At 40.9% G+C, this 18,235-nt stretch overlaps 1 protein-coding gene across 3 annotated transcripts in view; it reads right to left on the reverse strand.

Moving 5' to 3' along the window:
* Nucleotides 1–5,725, reverse strand: part of Kdr (kinase insert domain receptor) — a 44,098-nt gene extending 38,373 nt beyond the window's left edge. For all 3 annotated transcript variants that reach the window (XM_048363948.1, XM_048363947.1, XM_048363949.1), the window contains exons 1-2: nt 5,367–5,725; nt 1,304–1,397 (exon numbers count right to left, since the gene is read on the reverse strand). In XM_048363948.1, the coding sequence (XP_048219905.1) occupies nt 1,304–1,397; nt 5,367–5,451 (179 nt within the window). In that variant the 5' untranslated portion in view covers nt 5,452–5,725. The remainder of the gene's footprint in view (nt 1–1,303; nt 1,398–5,366) is intronic.
* Nucleotides 5,726–18,235: the final 12,510 nt, after the last annotated feature.

Raw genomic sequence — 18,235 nt, forward strand, 5'->3', positions numbered from 1 at the left:
CCTCATGAAGTTGTAGCTATATCACTGACGTCACTTTCAACATACTCCCTGTCTTGCTCAGAACCGAAGAAATGTTTCTAACAAGTTTCAAAAGAGACTATAAAATAGTGGATTTTAAGCAACCTTAGTTTGAGAGTAAGTAAGAGGGAAATCAACTGGGAAATATCCTGAACTAACCAGCTAAACAAACAGTGCTTCAAGTTTTCTTCCAGAGAGCTGCAGGTTGATGATCTACCCCTTGATAAGGGAATTGCCATAAGCACAGACCTGCACAGCACAACCTAAAGTAGATTTGCATTATTCCATTTACCACTTAGTATTTATTCTTCCAGTATGAAGCAATGACAGTAAGCTGCCAAGATCCTCTGTGGATCCCAGCTCTCTGTGGGGAAGACAACATGGTCTTGATTCATCACCTCCTCTATTCCTCAGAAGCTTCTTGACCTTTCATGAATGACTTCCACATCTTGTAGCTATCCTTATCCTTATATTCCTCCCCCTTCTTCTCTTCCTCCTGCTCCTCCTCCTTGTGCTCCTTCTCCTTTTCTTATTTTTTTTCCCCTTGCTGGTAAGTGAGGCTTGAACTCAGGGTTTCATGCTTTCACTCATAGCTGGCTCTCTACCACTTGAGTCATGCCTCCACTTCTGACTTTTTACTGGTAAATTAAAGATAAGAGTCCTTTGAATTTGTCTGCCTGAGCTGACTCTGAACTGTGATCCTCAGATCTCAGCTAGGATTATAGGTATAAGCCACTAGCCACTAGCAGCTAAAGGCCTCTTCTTGTGAAAGAGGTCTATTTCTTTGGCTACCACAAATCAATAGATGACCTCTTGCGGGCAAGTGAGAAAATAGTCATCTCAGAACATTGTGGTGGAGCATGGTCCCAAGGCTGGTGTATGCCATTCACCCAGTAGAATTCCTGGATACCTTCAGTTGCTACAACACTCCAAATTTATCCTGAAATGAGGTTCTTATGAAGGACTAAAAGACTGTCTGAAAGCCATTCTGAGTCAAGTAAATATGGCTCAAATCCTCACCTTTATAAGTATATCCTCAAATTCATTTATGTACTCGATTTTTCTTGTCCACTGTATGCTAGGTGCTGTGTGGGCATGTCCACGGACATGCAGAAAAGTAGTAGAAAAACTAGCAACCAACTATCACTTAAGTTCCTAGAAACCTCGCTATTTACAGACAATTACTATCACACTATTGTAATTCTGTCGTAATGGAAATTATTTTCCCTTCAATAAACCATGAATTGTTTAACCCAGGAAATCTGAATCTAAAATAAATTCTTACCTGCAAGTAATTTGAAGAGTTGTGTTAGCCATAATAGTAAGGATGTCTTTTTGTACGCTGAGGGAGGGTGGATGAATGGAATCATTAGGCAAACCTAGAAACAAATTAAATAAGCTCTCATTAGACCCAATAGGAAACACCTTCCATAAACAATGCATATTCTAATATTTTTTTTAAAAAGGCCTCTTCAGCAGTTCATTGTATAAAACTGAGATTTTACTTTTCCCCATTCCCAGTAAAAGTTCACAAGCTGTGTCATAACAGGAAGAATGGGCAGATGGTCAGAAACCAACACAACAGCTCTGCAATTCATGGTGCTAGGGTGGAGTTCCTGTTTTCCTGCATTGCCAACTTCAAGGTCTTACAAAAGGATATGGGACATTGAAACCAAATGAACCTTCATCTGATGATCTCAGTCCCTTGGGGAAGGACCCACTGACTTTTCTGATAAAACATAGGAGGTACACATGTAGCCAAATGCTGATTAATGAATACTACTTACACCGAGTTCTATACAGCTCATCTATGTATCCTGAGGGGGGTGAGAGTAACTATGACCTTGTGTCGCTGTCCTTTGTCAATTTGTTAGTGTACTTCCTCTGGTAACTGAGCAGCAAGGGTTGAAAAAATGGCTCAGAAGATAATACAATAAAATGGGGGGGATGAGGAGGAGAATTTATACAAATATGCATATTAATATGCTTTTCCTCAGAGAGTAGGACTAAAAATAATGCAATGCTAATGAACTGTAGTTGAGGAATCTCAACATTAATTACAGCTCTGAGCTCACCCTGATATCAAGGTTGGAATACAAGAAACCTGTCTTTACCTAGAGGTTTAGGAAGCAATACCAAAAACAAAACAAAACAAAATAGCACGGAATACATTCTCCACCATGAAACACATGATAGCAAAATCACTGAGTTCTCTGTCAACTAAATATGAAGAACTATCAGGTGTTGAAAAAGCATGAAAGAGAAACTATCCATGGTGATGGGTCATAAACAAGATTAAGATCTTCAAGATATCAGCTTAAGAAGCAATTGACTAACTAGATGTAGTAATGCACACCTATAACTCCAGCACTCAACAGACTGAAGCAGAAGTATGAGTTCAAGGCCAACCTTGGCTACAGTACTGAAACCTGTTTCAAAAAGAGAGGAAAAAAAGTAATTGATACTGTAGAAGCACCCAAATTTCTAACTAGCATAAACATAAACTAAGAACGCACAATTCCCTTGGCCTAAACTGGTATTGACTTTGTTGGGCAACTAAGTGAACATGAGCAAATACAAGCACACATGAGGCAGTCTGGATAAAGAGCACAAGCAAATAACCAGAGCAAACAAAGTACATTGAATGTGTGAGTCTTGGTGTGAAGAAGTGTTAGCAAATGGACAATTTACTATACATATTCCCACAGGTGCAAAATAGATGTGAAAAATAGATGGCTAGCGTACAAGAAATGTATCCAAAGCCTAATGTATGAAACTGTAACCTCTCTGTACATCAGTTTGATAATAAAAATTTGAAAAAATAGATGGCTAGCATAACTGTAGATTTCTTAATTAATTCTATAGTCACAAGAACAATGGAAACTAAGCAACTAATTGACACTGGTAGTCACTTGTGGTTGGGCAGTGGTTTTTAAACTGTCTGCTACCTTAGAATGAACAGCTACTGACCTAATTAGCATGAACGCTTTTTAATCTAAGAGAACTATCTCTGACACAGGTAAACAACAAAGCAAACAGTTCAAAGGCAAGTCTTCCAATCATGAAGGAAAGGAAAACGGACGGAAAATGAAAAGAATTCATTTAGATGCATGCTCTTGAAAGCTGACTGAAAAACATTAGGGTGAGGAATATACTGAAGACACAAACTTCATATAACTCTACTAATGATCCAAATAAGAAAGAAACCATTAACTGGGTATATCTGTGTGAGGAAAAGAAACTATAGTAAAACAACTAGCTTCAATAAATCATGTCTGCCCTGTACCAAAGTAAGAACCTCCTTTTTCTTGTACTGTTAGGGATCAAACCCAGGGCCTCCCACACACTTGATAGACAAGTGCTCCATCACTGTGCCACAACTCCAGTGTCTAAAAGATACTTGAAGGTCTCTCATAAAGTATGGTCACAACCATTTCTGACACCAGACACCTTCACCATGTAAATTTTTTGTGTTCTCCATTCATAGGAAGCCAAGACACCACCACATGATTCCAGAGACACATTCTACCATACAAATCCATTCAAGTCGCCTATCCATAATGACTTCAGATATACATCCAAGGAACAACATTGATTTTTGTCCCTCCATTAAACTTCATTCATTTGCATTGACAAGTTTGAAAGTTCTAACTAAAATGCCCTTAAGAGGTACATATGCTACTACTCAATAAAAGCCCTTTTATGTTCAAATCTTATAACCAACATTAATTAATTTGTGCACTGTTACCCTTTCAGCTCAGAGAGAAGGAAAAACAACAGTGGCTCTGTCTCTAGAATTTGATGGCACCAATTATAGCCCAATCCAATTAAGCAAGTCGCACACTCCAAGAAGGCAAGCCCCGCTTCTATTCAGGGCAACCAGATTACGGTTGTGCTGCTGCACCATGAAACACCCCAGGCTTAAAAGCAGCACACTTCTTTGTGGGAGATAGAACAAGCATGTGTTCCAGATTTTCACTTTCTCTCCCAGAAACCAGGAGAGCCAGGCCTTGGCAGGAACTAATGAGTACCCATGATGGAGCTGGCCCTGAGGAACCAAGTCATTATCAAGAAAATTCAGTAACAGTAGCCAGACAACCACTACCTTATATGTCAGCATCTTTTTAAGACATAGGAGTCCTTGAGAATGAATATGGTTGAAGTACTTAATCGAATCTATGAAAACAGAACAAAGAAACTGGCTGACATTGCTGTAGACATGCAGAGGGAGGAGAGGAGAGGTTGCTCCAGATCTTTCCTGTGTATGTATGGAGATATGACAAGGAACCCCCCTTCCTTTGTGTAAATTAGTTGAATGCTAATTTTAAAATCTCTATAATACATTTTTAAAGACATGTGAGTCTTTTAATGCGAGGAAAATGTTAGCCGAATTGTTTGACTGGTTCCTCCTTCTTATGCTCCAAAGGTAGAAATCTAGAAATCAGTGTACAAATTGTAGCTAGAAAGGGTGGGAGGGGGAGGGAGGGAGGGGAAGAAGAGAAGGACAGAAGAGAGGAGAGTGACACACAGAGATCAGAAGAGAGAGGAGGCAAGAAAAAGAAACAAGAGCTTTGCATCAAAAGCTTGTTTGCAATCTTGAAAGGGAAATTTCAAGTGACCGGGAAAGTGGCGCTAGAACCAGGTAGCAAGCTCGCAGAAGTTTACGCACTTGAATTTCTGACTAAAGCTGCTACCTGGTAGCTATGCCCAGAACGTTGATAGTTCACAAAAGTGTTCGAGAAATGGAGACAAGCCCCAAAGTCCCCCTTTTCTCTGAGGAGAGCTGGATCTTGCACCAACGGAATATCCCTCCGTCCCACTACCCTTCAGCTAGTAAGTAGCACACGCGCACGTGTGTTTTGTGTAAGAGAAACAGCAGGCAGGTCCACACACACACACACACACACACACACACACACACACTCCTGCAGGCAAGAAGTACAGGCTGCGACCAGGCTACCCGGCTGGTGCTCCCTTCAAGGCTTCCCTTCCCGGGGCAGAGCTGGGATGATGTGCGCCGCCACACAACCTGTCACCGCCTGTTCTTGCCTGCGGGAGCATCTCTAGCGAGCCAGCCCTGGGCACCTTCCTACTCCCGCCTCCCCAGAGCCCCGGGGTGCCGGGCTCCGCAGGACACGCTCCAGCCGAGCCCTCAGTGGGACGCCTCAAGCGTGGAAAAGGATCTTGATGAGGAGACCACAGATTCGCCAGTCATCTGGGGCCCCCCCGATCTCACTGCCTCAGTTTGCCCAGTCCCTTCCCGCTCTCGGACTCTCGGATTCCAAGTGAGATCATTTCCCCGCCCGCACCCGGCCTCTCCGCCTGGTTCCTAGTCAGTGGGCTCTTACCCACGGAGGCGACTTGGGTCACGTAGAGCCATAGAGCGACCGCCAGCAGCGCCTTGCTATCCATCCTGCACCTCGCGCTGGGCATAGCCCAGAACTCTGGGGCGCAGGATCTTTCTGATCCTGCTTGTCCCGAACCGAAGGAGCCCAGACAGGCGGTGCCCCGCAGCCCAGAACTGGGGAAGGTGCCGGGCGAAGGCGCCCTGGCTCCAGCCCTGGCCCGCAGCACTGCCTGCTGACACAGGTAGAAGAGGTTATCCTGGCTGCAGGACCGGATCTAGGTTTGCTGTGGGCGCCTAAGGAAGCGTCCTCACGGACTAAGGAAACGCAGAGGCTGCACACCGCCTGCTCTCCCCCGGGTCCCGGGACTCAGTGCGGGGCTGAGGGCTCTGGCCAAACTCTAGGGCGCGGGGGCGGGGCCCTGCGGGCAGGGGCGGGGCTTCTGTGCGCCCACCCCACCCTCATTGGTTGCGGTGCCTGGATGCTATGCTTCCCACGCCCACTACACATCCCCACCTGCGCCGTCCCATCCAGGAGCTACCGACAAGGGCGTTTCTGCTTAGGAAGAAACTGTAGCCCTGAATTGTCTTTAAGCCACTCCAAGGTTCAATGGCTTGGGTTGCCAGGAGCTCTTGGGGAGAATCACCAGAAGTACAACGAGGAACACTGTGCCCTCGTCCAGCGCATCACATCGAAGAGCTCAACCCTGTCGGCTGCCCTGCGGGTTCCAAGGAGCCAGGGATCCGCAGAAAGATCTCTGGAGCAAACAGGGAGACCCGAATGTGGGGTCGCAAACTGCCAGTGACTTGAGCCAGCCCCTGGGGAATTTGGTTTTAAGGTGTTTTGAGTAGCCTAAAAAAACCTTCCTCTAAATGCCTTTAATAAGGAAATCCAGTTGTTCTATTGCCAAGTTCTCTTCCTCTCCTCCTTTACTTGGCAGCTTCGAGTATTTTTGAAGCTATCCCCTTAGTCCTTGAAGTCTTTTTAGTTTTCGGACTGTTTCCAGACACTGGTCCCCCAACGCTACAGCAGTCTCTAGAGAGCGCCAGTGTAGCCCACAACGATCATGGAGAGAGATCTTGGCCTGCTGCATCTCAGGACAAATAACCTCTACCATGGCGCCCTCTCCACTCTTCCTCATGCCTGGAGAAGGACAGCCAATATCTCCTAACTTCCCTAGTCTTTTACTTCTCAGGTGTACCCAGATGCTGTGTGTGTGTGTGTGCGTGTGTGTGTGTGTGTGTGTGTGTGTGTGACTGCTCTGGCTCCCTACAGTGATCCTTACAGGCTCCTGAGCCACTAGTACCTGCTCCAGACACGTTTCATTTCTTTTTCAACTTAAAAAATATCTTCAAGTAGTTGTACAAAGGGACTGCCTTTCAACAAAGCAGTTTATGAATACAATGCATTTCAACCACGGTGACCCCTTTCATCAGTCCCCCCTGTTCAAACACTTTTTGCATGACAACCCAAAAGAGTATCTTTTTTTCTTTGTCTAATCCAAACTAGATTAACTGTACATAATTTAACATAGTACTTTTCTCCCGCCATTTGAAAATATTTAATGTGATTTCTCTTTCTCTTACATATGCAGAGGCTGGAAATTACAATATTTTTACACGGCCTGAAACATGAGTGTGCATGGTTAAATATTTGGAAAACAAAATGGAAATATTTGGAGTGGGCCAGTCTTCCTTTGCCAGAGGCAAGCATTTCTTTTGTTTATGGTGTTTTTCTTTTAATGTGTGCCGGGTCTAGGGCTTGAACTTGGAGCCTGGGCATTGTCCCTGAGCCCTTTCACTCAAGGCTAGCATTCTACTTCTTGAGCCACAGCTCCACTTCTGGCTTTTGGGTGGTTAATTGGAAATAAGAGTCGTATGGACTTTCCTGCCTGGGCTGGCTTCAAACCACAACCTTCAGATCTCAGCCTCCTGAGTAGCTAGGATTACAGTTGTAAACCACATCCCTAGTGCCAGGCTTTAAAAAAAAAAATCCCTCATTTGTGGTAGATAGAATGTTCCTATAAATCTAAAAGTAAACACACTGGGTGGTATGCAAATAGTTACAGATGAATTAACTGAAGTATAATAATAGACCCTTTGGAGAGCTCAAATGGTATAATTTTTTTTTTGTAAAGACTAGGTTAAAGCCCAACAAAATCAGCACTAGGAAATGGGTACCTGCAAGAGGAGGGGTGGGGCTAAAAGGAGAGGGGAAGAGGAATGAAGGGAGAAGAGGAGGAGAATGCAGTCAAGTATTCATTGTATATACCATTAAAGTGAGAAAGAGGAGGGAATGGGGTAGGTTGAAGGGGTATGAGAATGTTGAAGGGGGGACACTGATCACATTCATAAACTGCTTTGTTAAATGGCATCTCCTTTGTACAACTATTTAAAGATAATAAAAAGTTTTTCAAAATGATATTTATTTATTTTCAAAGCAAGCATTTCTGTTTACTTCTTTCTAAGCAAATTCTATGAATGTATAAGGTTTGGGTACATTTTCTTCCTCTTCCCACAAATGGAAACATGGTATAAATGCTGTTTTAGAGCCTATTTCTTTCATTTTAAAGTATACATTGGACATCATTTCTTTTCAGCACTTTAAGCGCACTCTCTCTCTGTCTTTCTCTCTCTCTCTCTCTCTCTGTGTATGTGTGTGTAAGAGAAAGAGTACTAGAGCTTGAGCTCAAGGATAGCACCTAGTCCTTGAGCCTAGGTGCTATCCTTGAGCTTTTTCACACAAAGTTAGCACTCTACCACTTGAGCCACAGCTCCACATCGGGCTTTTGGTGGTTAATTGAATGTAAACATCTATGGACTTTTTCCTGCCAGGCTGTATTCCCATGGTGAGCCTCAGTTCCTTCTGAGGAACTAAGTTTACAGGCATAACCCCCCTGGCACCAGCTCACCGCATTCTTTTAAAAATTCTTTTAAATAATATTCCAACCCTGTAGGTACACAGGTATTTATCTAGGACATTCTTATTTCAGGGAGGGCAAGAAACCTAAGCTTGTTCCTGCTTGTAAATATAGCATGTTAACCCAGATTGGTTCTGAAAGTGTTGTATCTGGGGAGGGAGAGTGGTCCTGGTTTGGGAAAGGAGAGGCCCCTCCATCTCCAGACAAGTCTTCTCTCACAATGTTATTTACAATTCATGACACTTCCTCTCCCAGGTCTTCCTTAAGAAGATAGTGTCCCTCCAAAATGCAGATCAGAGCCTGCTAGCCTGGCTGATAGTCCCTTTAGAAGTCTCAGAGGGAATGATATGTCTTTGATAACCACAGGACCAGAATTTGGCAGCAAATTCTGGTGAAATCAGCCTACCACATCCCCTCCCACACAGCACTTAGAGAAATGCCTTGTGTTTGGGAAAAATGGCAAGGTCTGTTCAAAAGAAAGAAAAAAGTTTCATTTGCAATTGGCCTGCCGTTATTTGGGAGATGTTGCAAAAAGAGTGATCTGGTGAGTGATCGAGTGGCGGAAGCTGAGCATCCCCTAGCAAAGTGTCCAAGTGTGTTCAGTCTCCCTAGGTGGAATTCAGACATGTCTTCAGAACTCACAGAGCAGTGGCTACACACAGATTCTGGGAACACACTGCCTGCATTTGATTCCCAGATCTGTCAATCGTTATCTACGTGATCATGACCAACTTGCTGGTTGTTTTTCTATGTAGCATGCAAAAGATTATATCAGTATCTTTTTCATAGATGTTATTCAAAATTTAAATGAGTTTCTCCACATAAAATGAACTCAACCATCAGCCCTCACAAGACCCAAGACACACAAAACTCCAAATGCATGCTAAAAACAAAACAAAAAAACAACAGTGTGATGTTACCTACATTACAAAGCATGGGGTTTCTGCCTGCTTCCAGATATACATTACTGATAAGATGCATTCATTCTGCCCCATTTATAAAGACCTACTACATACTGGGCATTGTACTCTACACTGGGGTGACAATGGTGACAAGGGAAATGTGAGCTGAAATGAATTGCCATCCCAAACAGCATAGCCTAGAGCAAATTGAATCAGAGTTCTCAGGAGCCTCAGCTAGTTCTTTGGGTTTCTGAACACAGGATGGACATTGTTTATATCCAAGACACACCACCTCTATTACACTCTGATTCCCAAAGTTGGTTCCATCACTAACCAGTGTTTTGAAATATATATGTGCATGTGTATATATGTATGCATTTGCACAAAATAATTATACAAGATGACATTTATATATATGTATATATATATAATGTACATGACCATACTTAAAACCAATACATGCTCTTGTTCCCCTCTTCCTTTCCTGCTAGTCCCTTTTCTCCCAAATATGGACTTCATGTCTTAATAAGTAAACATTAAGCTTGGCAAAAGGTTAATGAATGATTGTGGGAGTTGGGTGGATGAGGATACAAAAAGGCTCATTTCATTCTTATTTTTATTTTTACATGTTTGAAGATTTCCATGGTTTAAAAAAAAATCAGTTTCAGCAAGTATAATCAGTGTGATGCTCCATCCAGTCGAAAGCCAGTGACCTCCCTATATTCCGTATAATGGTACACCGAGAACAAAAATTTGAAGTAGCCTTAAACATCATCTTTTCATTTCAGCAACCAGCTTCTTCATTTGTAAATGAGAGTAACAATTCTTTCCAAACCTACTGCAAGACTTATTATGGTACTCAAGTGAGATAATCTCATGAAAGTGTTCTATAAACTGTAAAACCCTTTACACAAACAGTGATGATAGTGATAAAGCTTTTTCTCAGTCATGTTTACTCTCTGTCTCAAAAGGTATTTTCAAGACTTTTAATTAGCTGGCTGATACCCACTGTCCACCCCCAATGTTTCCAACATCGAGGATATCAACTGTTCAAAATTATTCTCTATCTCTTTTTGTAGATAGGTATAGAAATATGCATGCAAATATAGAAGGGATAGATACATGATTTTCCATATGCACAACAGAAAGTTTTGCACTGAGGATCTCAAAGAACACACTGCAAACAAACGCCTCCCTCTCATAAATGGTTGAGGTACAGAGGCAGATGGATAGGGACTTGCACCTTTCACTGTACATATGTCTACAATATTTTTTGAAAACAAGAAAGTATCACTTTTACAAATAAAGAATATAAACCAAGATCAACTTTCTGTTCTAGTGGCAGCTACATGTTCCATTGCCGGTTATTATTACATATTTGCATGACACTTCCTCATATTTACTGCATCTAATTTGTTTCCCATGCTTGTTCGTATTGTACCTTACCAGAGTCTATGACTACCTTACCAGATGTGAGCTCCATTTCATAGCCCATCCCTACTCATTACTCTTGTGCTGGGGAAGAAAACAAACATACCTTTTATTGATCATCATCTGCCCTTCTTTATATTTTACCCCCTGTGTGACTTACATTTTTAACTTAAAGTATATTATTATGATCAAGAAAGCTAAGTCACCTCAAAGTCGGGCCTGCCTTAGATGCTTCCATCAATGCTCAATTTCATTCATGATGTCACTCATTCTAATAGATACAAAAAGATTTCCCACTCTCTTTGTAAAGCAGGTTACACAGCTCTTGGTCACTTGTTACTTGTAAAGGAAAAGTACCAGTTATTATAAATATGTGTGTCCATGATCCTTCCTCCAAACCCTCTGGCATAGTTCTTGGAACTTCTCACATAAGGATAAGTTAAAGGTATATAAAAGATGCAAAAGTTGAGTGATTAGCTGAAAGTCCACACAGCACCAGAGAGATGCCAGAAAATGATAGAAGTAGCAACATTTGTTGCACCTATCATTGCAGTACAGACTGTTCTGAAGGTCCCTTTATTCTTCATCTCATTCTCACAGTGAGCACTACTAGTAATCCTTAGAACAAAGAGAAGAAACAATCAATTCCTAATGTAAGAATATGTTCTTTTGCCTTCCCAAAAGCCTTGTGAACCAGAGTTAAATCTGTTTGCAATTAATGCAACCTTTTGGCCATTATTCAGCACATGCGATGAAGTCAAGACCCTCTAGAATTTAAAAGAAGAGGAGGAGGAGGAAGTGGAGGAAGAGGAAGATGCACAAAGAAGAGGAGGAGGACCAGGAGGAGGAAGGGGAAGAGGAGGGGGAGGGGGAGGAGGAGAAGAAGGAGGAGGAGGAGGAGGAAGAGGAGGAGGAGGAGGAAGAGAGGAGGAGGAGGAAGAGGAGGAGAAGGGGGAGGAGGAGGGGGAGGAGAAGAAGATTTAAGAGATTCTTATGTGTAAAATATTATCCTTGGATTATTTTATTTAATACACATAATAATAGAGATAATTCTGCAATTATTTCCATGTAATGGAGGGGCAAGGTTTAGAAGATTTAAGTGACTTTCTGTTATCTCACAACTATAAGTGATCATTTCAAGTATTAGGTAGAGAAAGGTCATGATAATTATGCACCCAAGATAGACTCCTCGGGTACGTGCAATGTTTTGTTGACGACTTGTCATTCAAGACACAATACTGAGTAAATTTATGCCATTGTTTTCTTCTATCTCTTCAGGATGACCAATTCTGTTTTCCTACATACATGAAAAGCCAAGAGTGACTAAGGAGAGCACTCTGAGAGGCTGATCAAGAAGAAGGAAAGGGGCTGGGAATATGGCCTAGTGGCAAGAGAGCTCGCCTCATATACATGAAGCCCTGGGTTCGATTCTCCAGCACCACATACCTAGAAAACGACCAGAAGTGGCGCTGTGGCTCAAGTGGCAGAGTGCTAGCCTTGAGCAAAAAGAAGCCAGGGACAGTGCTCAGGCCCTGAGTCCAAGCCCCAGAACTGGCCAAAAAAAAAAAAAAAAAAAAGAATGAAGGAAAGACAAGTAATTAAGCATCTTTTACCCCACCCCAGGAAATCCCAGCCGCATTGAATCCTTCTCTTCTACTTAACCTTCCAAACACTGATTTCTCCAAAAAGAGAAACGCAATTGCGTATATATAACATATTATAATACATATCATAGTGTAATATTATTTTATAATATGTGTAGATGTAATCTCTTACACGTTTTGTACATTTCTTTCTTGTCACCATGTTTTTATCTTTTGTCCTCCTAACAATACCCAGCTCAAATATCCATGCCAAGTGAGGTTTTGTTATTCATCCAGTTGTTGTCTTCTCAGTTGGGGCTCTTTCAAAAGAAACAAGAAGAGACAAAATTTCACCTAAACAAGTAGTTAGTTACGTTTAAAAGGATAGTTGTTGAGGAAAAATAAAAGTGCTTACAGAAATGATGGCAGTGAGTATTTCATAAGATCTAATTGGCCAGAGCTATTCTGAAGATAATGTGCTTCGTAAACTGCTCTTTATTTATTCATTCTCACATTTGCATTTAAATATTAGTCTTGCATATAGTAAATGTATCCAGAGTTATACTCAGTATATACTCTGTCCTAGAAAAATTCGCATGGACTATTTTGTTATTCAGAGAAAGAGGATTACTTTCTCTTTCCTAGATACAGATAACACATCCATGATTTGTGACAATATAATTGTCTGAGGTTTAAGTAACTATTTCTCTCTCCAAAATAAAATTTACACCAAGTCCATTTTGTATTCTTAGTACCTAACACCTCTCAATTCATTAATGACACCAGAATTATAGTTCTGTCATTTCCATTTCTATTCATCTGTTTCTCCTCTCCTGCCTCTCCCCCTCAGAATCACATGACTATTGGGTACCCTTAAGTATTCTTACAGGGAACAACTTTTTGAAGCATATAGTGCCATATTATGTCAGCAGAAACACAGAGTTGCTTTACTCATGATTCATGAGTGGAAATTAAATGTTTTTTCAATTTTGAACAAGGAAAAGAAATGAAGCATTCACAAAATTTATCTGTGCTACATAAGATATCTGTGGTTTGAGTTTCAAGTCTCACTTGTAGACTGTAACTACTTCACCAAGTTTTCCCAAAGAAACGGAATAGTACCAACAAAAGCTTTTGTTTCCTAGGGGTTATAAGTCTCCAGTCTCTTACTGGAAGGATCTATATACTTCTTGGTTAGTGATGCTAGCATGCAGCAATGTTGACATTTTTACAGAATAATGATAACATTTCCTGGTAATGTTCCTTCATCAACACTGAGAGCTACTCAGTGACAGCAGAAAAGTTTTATGCCCCTTGCATATAATTTTAGTTTCCTGAGTTTCCAAAACATTAGTAAAGAATCCCTTGAGGCACAAATAAAAATTCCCTTTGAGCAGCGTTTCTGAACGTTCATTTCTAATATATTACTGCCTTGGTGCACATAACCAAAGCATTCACCAAGGACTGCCTCACAGAGAATTATTTAAATGAAGAGAAAAGTACAATCTTAGATCTAATTGATAATTATCCAGAAAATCAATCAGGCTGGTTCTAGGCAGAGGAATGGCTGTAAAGAATTCATTTCATGCACTGACCATGTATTATAAATAGAAGTTCCAGATGTGGGAAAAAGGAATTCTAGTAATAAAGCACTACACCAAAAATACTAGACATAATATGGTCTCTGGAATGGAAAACACCACCTCCTATATTTCTTTTTTCTTTTCTTTTTTTTTTTTGTCAGTCCTGGGGCTTGAACTCAGAGTCTGAGCACTGTTCCTGGCCTCTTTTTGCTCAAGGCTAGCACTCTACCATTTGTGCCACAGCGCCCCTTCTGGCTTTTCCTATATATGTGGTGCTGAGGAATCGAACCCACGACCTCATGTATACGAGGCAAGCACTCTACCACTAGGCCATATTCCTAGCCCCCTATATTTCTTTATCTAGATGAAACTTGACCTTGCTTCTCCCTAAAGCTACTTTGTGGTCTGGTACTTTTTAACTTGCCTTCAGAAATGTTATTGAAAGAGAAAAGATCATCTCCCACTCCCTCTCTTCAAGTACAACAGCTTTTTCTCAGCCTCTACCCTGTCCATCATATTCTTGGCATCTATCCTATTGTCTACCTGTTCCTTGGAATTCTGTCTTCATTTGATGCTCAAAAATTGTGCCCATCTACCAATCCAGCCAATATCTTTCCATGGCTTAGGCTTCTTTGCTCAACTCTAAGCACATTCTTTCCTATTCACAATACTGCTCCAACTTGTCAATTTTTTTTCTGATCCTGAGGCTTGAACTCAGTGCTTAGGCCCTGTCCCTGAGCAGCTTTTGCTCAAGGTTAGCCTTCTATGACTTGAGCCACAGCACCACTTCTGGCTATTTCTGGAGATAAGAGTTTCATGGACTTTTTTGTCAGGGTTGGCTTCAAACTACGATCCTCAGATCTCAGCCTCCTGAATAGCTAGGATTATAGGCATGAGCCACCAGCACCTGACCTTATCAAATCTTTCCTAACTTTTCTGTTCTTTTTAGTTTGTTCTTAAATTATAATAAATGACCTAAATCAGTTTTTCTGATCTAAACACACTGGTGAATTCAACATATTATTTGGTATCTTTCACATCTCCTAAAGTCAAAGCCAAATTCCAATAAATGAGAGTAATATATTCAGAGAGCTCTTATACCTACTTTCAAGATTCTTTCTTCGTGGTTTAGAATAAGAAGTACAGACTATACCCATGCTTGAAATTCTTTATACACCTGTGTGTTTAAAAAACTAAAAATGTCCATATGTGTGTTCATAGTTTTAAATAGTAAAAACATGTAAAACCAATAAGAATGTATTATCCTAGCCTTCCTGTGGGACAGTAGTGTGGAAAGAGTGTATCTGGATGGCTCTGCTTTGGAGGCACACAATGTAGGCAAAATGGTATTCAGACATGAAGTCATGTGACTAGGGCTATACCCATTTCTTTTTTTTTTCTCAAATTTTTGTTAACAAACTGATGTACAGAGAGGTTGCAGTTTCATACGTTAGGCATTGGATACATTACTTGTACTGTTTGTCACCTCGTCCCTCATACGGGCTATATCCATTTCTAGTGTGACTCACATGGCTAGTGACAGAAGGATATTTTTCATGTCCCCTGAGGGGTATGGTCACTCCCAAGAGTTACTCTCATGACATGATGACTTCCTGAAACCAAGTGATTCAAGAGAGCAAGTTGAAAACTGCAATGTCTTTTGATAATCTGGAGTCCGAAATCATACCCGATGTCCTATTCTTTCACAAGATAGGCATATTGAGTGTGGAGCACATTAGTACCAGGACAGAGGCCATTGGGAACATCTTAAAGTTGACTACTTTCTCTCATTAGCATACTATAGTTTTGAACAACCAAGTATTAACCAGATTTTAATATATTTATCCCCAAATTCTTTATAGGTGTTTTTGGGCCGTTATAAATGGTTCTGCCTTTTTTAAGTTTTAAAAGTATGGGTGGTCACAGCAGCAATATAATAATAGCAATAAAGAACTTCTTGTATAGTATGTAGTATGACTGTTTTAGACCATTTAGTCTTATCAATAACTCTATGATATATGTTCAGTCATTATACTCAATTTAAATATAAGAAAATTTAAAGCACAAGTTCAGTAATTCATCCCTTGGGAGATGACTTTCACAATAAATTCCATTTAATAAACTTAGTATAAGTAATTCCTCAAATATAACCATGTTCTGCTATGAGGAAGAAGTAAGCAGTGTTTTAAGACTTGTGTGTAATGTTGCATAATTCTTCAAAGCCCCCAATCCTTCTAGATAGCTGAGCAAATCTCTATAGGATAGCTGTTTGGACGATATCCATTAAAAACTTATTTAATAGTTCTGTTCGCCACAGGTCAGATGTTAAATTAAAAACTTTCTTTCCGCATTTGGATTCATGAGTAGGTCAAAGGGCCAGCTTCGTGTGAAATATGCACAAGGCACACACGTAGTCAGACACGTACTCAGACACACACCCCCATTTGATGTCATGTGTAAACAAATATTACCTTATACCCTGAGGTTTCAGCTATCTTTGGCCAGACTGGTTTTGCTTGGCAAACTGCAAACTCCCTACAGGTGGCACCTATTCTCTGTGAAGTGTTTCCTTTTCCCAGAACCAAAACACTGGCACTGTGCAACTCCTCGCCCTTCTCGACATCTGTTTCTGCTCATGTGCCAGCTAAAACCACCTGACCTGTGAAAAGAAACAAAACAAAAGTTCATGGCCACCGCCCATTGAATGCCATGTTCTGGACCACTCAGACTCTGGAAACACAGCTTGGGAAATTCATTTGGAATGCCAAGCTCTGATCAACCTGAGGAAAAACTAAGTAAAGAAATTCCCCTTACTCATGTACTGGAGTTAAATGGAAAATAGAGTAAGGCTGTAGAATCTAGAGAAATAAATTCATAAAGTAATTAGTTATTCCCTAAGGCATCCAAAGCATTGCATATTGTGTCAGAGGTATCACAAAATAAGCAGAGAGGAAAATCAGAATCAGAACATTAGAAAGTATGCAGGACTAAACAATGGGTTTACAAGACAAGAATAAGTGCCAAGGATGTTCTGTAGAAGAACTGGAGTAACAAGAATCCTTAATGTTCATGAGATTTTTAAAAAGAATGTAAGTGGCCAGGCAGCCTGCAATCCTAACAACTCAGGAGACTGAAATCTGAGGGTCACAGTTCAAAGCCTGCCTGGAGAGGAAAGTTTATGAAGTAGAGCTATGACTCACATGGTAAAGTGGTACCCTTGAACAAAGAAGCTCAAGGACACAGCCATTGCATGATCCCATTTAGATAAAACAAAAAGAACAATGGATTCCACACATAGACCTTATACACAAACCAATTCTAAAAGCCAATATAAAAAACAATTAACAATACAGAGTTTTACAGGATTAGCAGTTGACTATTGCTGCTTATTTTATTATTTCTGTTAGCAGAGTTTTCAGGTATAGATTACATTTACAGTGTTTTCATAATCGTCTAACATATATGTATACATGTGTATAATATTTGCATATTGCTTTTCAGATTCTCTGTTTTACCAAAATATCCCAGAACCTCAAAGTGAACTAGTCTATTCATAAAAGATCCATAGACAGCAATCATTACATATGAAAAATGGTCATTATGAACAGATTTTTATTTAACCTTACGAATCATTGCCTCATAGAAAAGGACAATTTCCTCAGAGGTATGAACACTTTCACTTCTGGGTGGGAATAAAGAGAATATCCCAGAATCCTCAGCATGTTACATTTGAAAATTGAAACAGGATCTTGGAATTGAACAGAAATTGTGAGAAGCTTAAGGTCTGAGAAGTGGGAAGGACGATGCTACCACGCTGTATTTGCTGATGATATTCTGTGACAGATGCCAGCCTTGACCAAGATGGAAGAATTCTAGATCTCCAGGTGGCCTTTCTTCTTCTTGCCCTAAAGAGCTCAGAGCAGGGAGGCTAGTGGCCAGAAACTTTCTGTTTAAGATCTGGAGTTGGTGAGGTCCTGGCCATTTTGCTGATTCACCAGTTCAAGGCAAGTTTGTTGATGCAGCCCTTTGTCTTCCGCTTGGCTTGAATAAAATCAGGAAAAGTAGCCTCAACTCAGTACTTTCTGTGCCCTTTCTCAGGGTCCACATGTTTCCTGACCCCTGACCTTTCTTCTGTGCAAAGGCAGTCACCTGTCCATTAGCTCAGCTGACATAAAGCATTCTGCCCGTGGTTCCAGTCTAAACCCATCACTGCAGCCAAACCAGCTGTCCATGTCTCCAAATGATTCACTTGTTCAGTCTTCATGAGATGACACCAAACTGTTTTTCTTATTTAACTGCAAAGGAGACTTTGAACTAGAGAATGAGAGGGAACCTCTGTAAAACCCAGCTAACTTCTTTCCATGGTCAACCCAACTCTCAGAAAGTAAATTGGACTCCCACAATTTTTCTTTCTGATATTTATTAAGGAGAGGGTAAGGGGAGGACCTTTAAG

The sequence above is a fragment of the Perognathus longimembris genome, chromosome 16, assembly GCF_023159225.1.
Source record: "Perognathus longimembris pacificus isolate PPM17 chromosome 16, ASM2315922v1, whole genome shotgun sequence".
NCBI lineage: Eukaryota > Metazoa > Chordata > Mammalia > Rodentia > Heteromyidae > Perognathus > Perognathus longimembris.